The sequence below is a fragment of the Ochotona princeps genome, chromosome 30 (assembly GCF_030435755.1).
Source record: "Ochotona princeps isolate mOchPri1 chromosome 30, mOchPri1.hap1, whole genome shotgun sequence".
NCBI lineage: Eukaryota > Metazoa > Chordata > Mammalia > Lagomorpha > Ochotonidae > Ochotona > Ochotona princeps.
The window spans coordinates 6,060,465-6,066,464 of NC_080861.1; the positions used below are offsets into that span (position 1 = coordinate 6,060,465).

Here is a 6,000-nt window from a genome sequence, read left to right on the forward strand (position 1 = left end):
AAAGGGTCCTGCCCAAAGGGAGCATGTGGTGTCCTAAGGAAGGCAAGACGAGGGCACAGCTGGATGGGGCTGAGTCAGCGGCAACCCTCCGATCTGCTTGGTCCTGCTTTGCAACAGACTCGCATCAGCAGAGGCTGGTGTTGTGGCGTGGCTGGTAAGGCCATTGCCTGCAGTGCCAGCATCCCATATGGGTGCAGGTTAATGTCATGGCTACTCTACTTCCAGTCTAGCTCCTTGCTAGGTTGGAAGGCAGCAGAGATTGGCCCAACTGCTTGGGTCCCTGCCATGCGAATGGGAGACCTGGAAGAAGCCCGTGGTTTTCACGTGGCCCAGCCCCGGCCACTGCAGCTGTCTGGTTTCGTGAACCAGCAGATAGAAGATCTATCTCTGACTATGCCTCTTGCTCTCTGTAACTCTGGCTTCCAAATAAATAGAATTTTGAGAGCGAGAGATCAGCAACACTTTTCTTCTTTTAAAATGTCAGATCACTCAAGCTTCAAATACTAACTATTAACGCAATTTTAAAACTCTTCCCCACAAAAGGCTAAACATGTAGCCAGGATCTGGTCATTGGGCAGCTAGTTCAGGAGCTCCTTCTCTGCTTCTCTCATTCACTCAGACCGGCAGGCCAGCCGGGTAGCTCCAGCCTTGGTGGGAGTTTTGTCTTCTTGCTCTCAGCTGCATCTCATTTGTAGCCAGAGGGGGGGCGCTCCTCGCTCCCCAGGACAGTCCTGAGAGCGAGCGAGCCAGTCACGCCTATTGCACAGAGGAACTGACTGGCTCTTTCACAACTGGCAGGATTCAAGTCAGGATTCAAGGCCAGGGCCGCTTGCAGGAGTTGCTGCTGAGAGGTGCAGCGCAGATGAAGCGACGGCCTGCTAGGTCATGGGTACCAATCACGCAGTGCTGACGACCATGGGTGGCATTCAAAGGCAGGTCCAGCCTATCAGATGTCGGATCTGAGGCAGAGGAGCTGAGTCCATGTGGAGTTGCACGTTGTTTTTGGAGTGTGGATCTGAAAACAGGTTTGAGTGTGGTGAAGGGTAAGGTGTATTTGGTCCCAGGTGTCTAAAGGGAGAGCCCCCATTTCCTCTCACCTGCCTTCTCTCTCTGTGTGTCTGGGCTGCAGAAGAGCCTGCTGATTTATGCCAAGCCTTGGGATGAAGTGAGGCGGGAAGCCTGGGATCCCTGGAGAATCCTCTAATTTAAGAGCCTTCTCTAATGTTATTAGCAAGAGGAAATACAAGGAACTAAATTGGAGGAGACGGCTGGCAAGTGCATTACAATGCTGTAAACAGTAGCTGAGCAGCCTCAGACACCATCAAGGCATCTCCTACAACCCAGTGCCAAGAGCACGGATGGTTCCAATTGCACATCTGGCTGCTTCCGGGCCGGGGAGCACAAGGCTGGACCCTGGGCCCCACAGACCCCATAGCACCTTCCCTGGGTCAGGTCCTGGCTATGGCAGAAGGTTCTGGGGCCTGATGGCAATGACACAGCATCCTGCCGCCAGGACTGGATTTGTGGGTCTTGCTCACCAGCTGGTCTCTGAGAGTTCCTGCCCGCCGAGGAAATCCTGCATTGGAAGTCGGTTGGTCTGCAGTGCCTGAAGAGCATGTCTATGAAGTGGGACTCCCCTGGCTCCAGGAAGGGTCCCACTCCTCCCAAATCAACTGGCTGCAACTCGTCTGACTCTTTGATCATCCAAGGAGAGACAAGGCAATATCCTTTATCTTAGTATTAAGTAACTAATATTCAATAATCTTCTGCTAGGGCTTTAGGCATTGATGTCTGAAGGAGAAAGTAGGAGAGAATGGAGACTGAAGAGTCCACAGTTTTCAGAAAACAGAAGCCCAGAACTCCATCCAGGTCTCCCATGGAGGGGCGGGAACCCAACCACTTGAGCTTCCCAACCATGACTACTTCCCAGGGTGTGTGTTAACAGGAATCTGGATTAGAAACAGAGCTGAGTATCAAACCCACACTGTCAAATAGGAGATACACACAACTCAAGGAGTAACTTAACTACAGCACCAAAAGCTACCCCATTGGCAAGATCCAAAAAACCAATCTATCTGTCCAAAGACACAGCAGGTTTGGTCTCTACTAGCAAAAGCCCTAAATGTAGACAAGAGACAAGATCGCAGCCTTCAGCTCTGCCTCATAGCAGCCATGCAGCTTTGGGAAGGTCCCTTGCCCTCACTGCCAAGTGAAAAAGAAGCCGCATCCATATCAGGGTGCTGTGAAAATTACCTAAACTGGACTTGTACCCTTCTCTCGATACTATTGTCCTCGGGTCTGTGCTTCTACCATCTGGAAACTGTGCAAGCTGCATCTGTTTGGATAAATGTTGAACTGAGTAAGTCTACAGACCTTCAGTGAGCCAGCAAGCGCCAGCCAAGCCCAAGCTAGGTCAGCTGACCCTTGATTGGTCCACAACTGTGCATATCAGTAACAAATGACATTCAAACCACCAAGTGTTAGGGTGATTTATTAGCTATAAAGACGAAGCTTAAAGCCCAGATTCAGAACTCCTGACATTCTTACCAATTGCCTTCTTTGACAGAAACCACCCTGAGCTGATTGTCAGTCAGCTCTGCTCTTCAGCGGATCCTTCAGCGGATCTTGCCTGTTGCTCGTGCTAAAGCCCAGTCATGTATTATAAGCCGGCGACACCCTGGGGTTAGCTGCATGACAACCGTTCCACATTATTCCTTGGGAAACCTCAGACCTCATCCCCCGTTCGTCATCACTTGTCTTACAATCTGTCTTATCTTGCTGTTGTCACTGCATCTACAGCTGCACTGTCTCCCTCTCCAATCTACAGGAACTCACCACACTTCAGAAAGGGGGCCAAAGTCAGAGGCAGTAGGCTATGAGTAAGGCGCAGAGGTATTTTTTTGTATTTGTGTTTCAACTGCTTGTGTACTCATACTGGGATTCTTGTCTACAATGGCCTCTGATGCTTTTGGCTCCCATCCTGGTTCTCCTCTGCGATCCAGCAGTGGTGGCTGCAGGCAGTAAGTTTCTACCCAAAGAGCTGGTACCTGGTTGGAAGGGCTGGCTGAGCCTGCAGAGGCCCACCTCCATTCCTGGCTGCCTCTGGGGCACTCAGCCCAAGGTTGCTCAAGTACCGGATGAAGGAACCCCAGAAGGCCCGTGGAGTAGAAACCACATCCTCCTAGTCTCTGGGTCCCCGGTGGACTCATCACAGCGCCAGGGACTCAGCAGGACTCACGAAGGGAAGGGGTTAGAAGAAAAGAGTTTCCTGGAGGCTGTCATGTCTATGCCCGATAGAGCGCCCCCTGGCTTCAGGTTGGGTTTGACCAGTGTGTGGCTGTGACAGCAGGTGTAGAACGAGAGGAGTCTATTCTCCACTCTCCTGCTGGGGGGCCTCTCCTACAAGGCTCCACACTTCCCTGGGATCACTTCCCGACTTTATTCTCTTGCCCTTTCAAGCACAAAAGCACAGATTCTGGCAGGTGCTCATCTCTAGGGGCCCCAGTCCCAGCTCCGGCTCTGAAAGTGATGCCCTCACTTAGGTGTTTGCTTTTTTCCCTGGCATTGCCCTGACTGGCACAATGTGCCAAAAACCCATGCCCTGAGATGTGTCTAAGCCATGCCAAGGCGTTCTGTAGAGCAAGGGGTTTGAACATAGTCACAGGATTGTATCCTTCCAGCTTTCACAACTCCTCAGTCACTTTGGTTTTATCTAAATATAGTAATGAGGGGTTGGGCATTTCTTACTTGAAAGGCAGATTTACAGAGAGGAGAGACAGAGAGAAAGAGAGATCTTCCATCTGCTGGTTCACTCCCCAAGTGGCCGTAGTGGCTGGAACTGAGCTGATCTGAAGCCAAGAGCCAGGAGCCTCTTTCTTTACTTGTCTCCCACACAAGTAAGTGAAGGGTCCCAAGGCTTTGAGCCATCTTCCACGCCACAAACAGGGAGCTGGATCAGAAGTGAAACAGCCAGGACATGAACCGGCATCCTTATGGAACGCCAGCAAGAGGTTGGGCATTTCATACAAGTGTTAAGATGAAACACTTGTATGGGATGACTGAATTTTGTACTGGAGTGCTGGGAAGAGTCCCAGGTCGGCTTCCGCTTCCAGATTCCTGCCAGCGTGTACCGTGGGCAGCAGCAGATGGTGTGCAACTACTTGAATTCCTACCACCCAGTGGGAGGCCAGGATTGGGTTCCGGGTCTTGGGCTCCTGGCTTTGGCTTAGCCTAGCCTTTGCCTGTCTCTTTCTCCCTTTCAAATAAAAATTTAAGAAATGTAAGAAAGTAATACAACATGATGGTGTCAGCTTAGCAATGAACAAAGTTTCTATTAATGAATCCATCAGTTATTGTGCCAGGCATTTGCCTTCACCCTCCTCCCACCCCAATTATTAATAATTTTTTAAAGTCAAGGCGATATGCAAAGACAGAGAAATTCCATTCACTGGTTCAAATGTCTGCAACTGCCCGGGACTAGGTCAGGCCAAGCCAGGAGCCAGGAACCCAGTCTGGGCCAGTGATGTAGGCAGCAGGGGCCTGATGGTCACAGTCCTTGCCCACAGGATGCTTCTGATCCAGTGCTAGCTGCCTCCTCCAAGTCTGAGAGCCCACCCAAGGCAGGATAGGCACCGGAATCCAATATTCCTTAACCTCTGAACCTTCAGCCACTTCTTCTTTAAGAAATCTATGAGCCAAACAAGCTTGTGAACAACCGCATGGCACCAAACTCACTACCTTAACTGGAAAATAATGATTTTACCCTCTGACCAGAGTCTGGTGGGAGGCAGCTTGCTGCTCTCGGCTGGAATCCATCGAGGGGGAACCACTTGGCACACCCCCAGGTGGCACAGCCAGCCTCCCTCCCCCCACATTTTCCCTGTTCAGCCCTTCATGCTTTTATAATTAGCTGCACACCAGCAGTCAGATCACTCCCTTGGGGCATGTAACTCACCCAGGGGGAGGAGCTGGGTTTTTTATGAATGGGCTGGGGTGAGGACTGGATCGGGAGATAAACCTCCCCAGCCAGAATGGCTGCAAATGACAGCGGGACTTCTGCCTTTACATTCAGGCCCCGTGGGAGGGAGAGAGGGAGGGCTCGACTCCCAGCCTCTGGGGGTGCAAGGGTGGTGTGAATGGTGGGCAGTGGAACCTAGGGTCTGCAGGCCTCTCCAAAGCTCCCCTCATCAATCCCCAGAAAAGTCTCAACGGGTTACACCAGCGACTCAGTGTGTCCCCTGCCAGGGTCAGGCAGGACAAGGACAACAGCTTGGAGCCCTCAGCGGGGACGGCCAGGCTGGCCCCCTTCCCACAGCTCCACTCACACGTGGATGTTCTCTGCAGCCCCCGGTTTAGGTCTGTCTGCACCCGCAGCTGCCTTGTCTGAGGCCAACAGCAGGCTCACCCTAACAAGGTTTGCAGGCTCAAGAACCCATTCCTGCAGCCGCAGGGAGACCCCGGCCTCACTGTGTGGGCAGGGACCCAGTCCCCTCGGGAGGGGTCAGCTTGGAACTCCCCCGAGGAGTTCACATCTCTCTCCTTGGCACATGTCTCTTTTGAGCTGTGTCTGGAGGTCCTGACCAAAAGGCGACCACAAGACAAACGGGAAGAGAACGAGAGAGGTAGCAACAAATGCTAGAGAATCCGGGCAGGGGTCAGTGGCAGAGAGAACAGGAACGGCTTTCAAGGCCAGCTCGGGTGACAGGAAGCAACAGAGGTGGCTGGTGGTGCCCTCCCAGTCTCTACCCGCAGAATTATATGGACCCCTCACGCAGAGCCCTGAGAGAGAGGGAGAGGGGAGATCCAGTCAGTATCGTTTACCTGCTGAGATGGGGAGGACGCTGCTAATGAACGCTGGTTGAGACACGATGGAGCGCAGGAAAAGCTGAAGATAAATTCCCAGGGTCATTGGATTCAGGACCACCATGCTGGCCGGGGGGCTGCAGGACGGCAGGGGAGCCAGGCAAGGCTGCCACCGAGCCCTGCTCACTCCTGCCTGGC

At 52.5% G+C, this 6,000-nt stretch overlaps 1 protein-coding gene across 1 annotated transcript in view; it reads right to left on the bottom strand.

Annotated features, from left to right (window-relative positions):
* COLQ (collagen like tail subunit of asymmetric acetylcholinesterase) overlaps positions 1-6,000 on the bottom strand; it is a 49,783-nt gene extending 43,783 nt beyond the window's left edge. Inside the window, exon 1 of the mRNA XM_004588312.2 lies at positions 5,821-6,000. Coding sequence (XP_004588369.2) covers positions 5,821-5,926 — 106 coding nt within the window. The 5' untranslated portion in view covers positions 5,927-6,000. The remainder of the gene's footprint in view (positions 1-5,820) is intronic.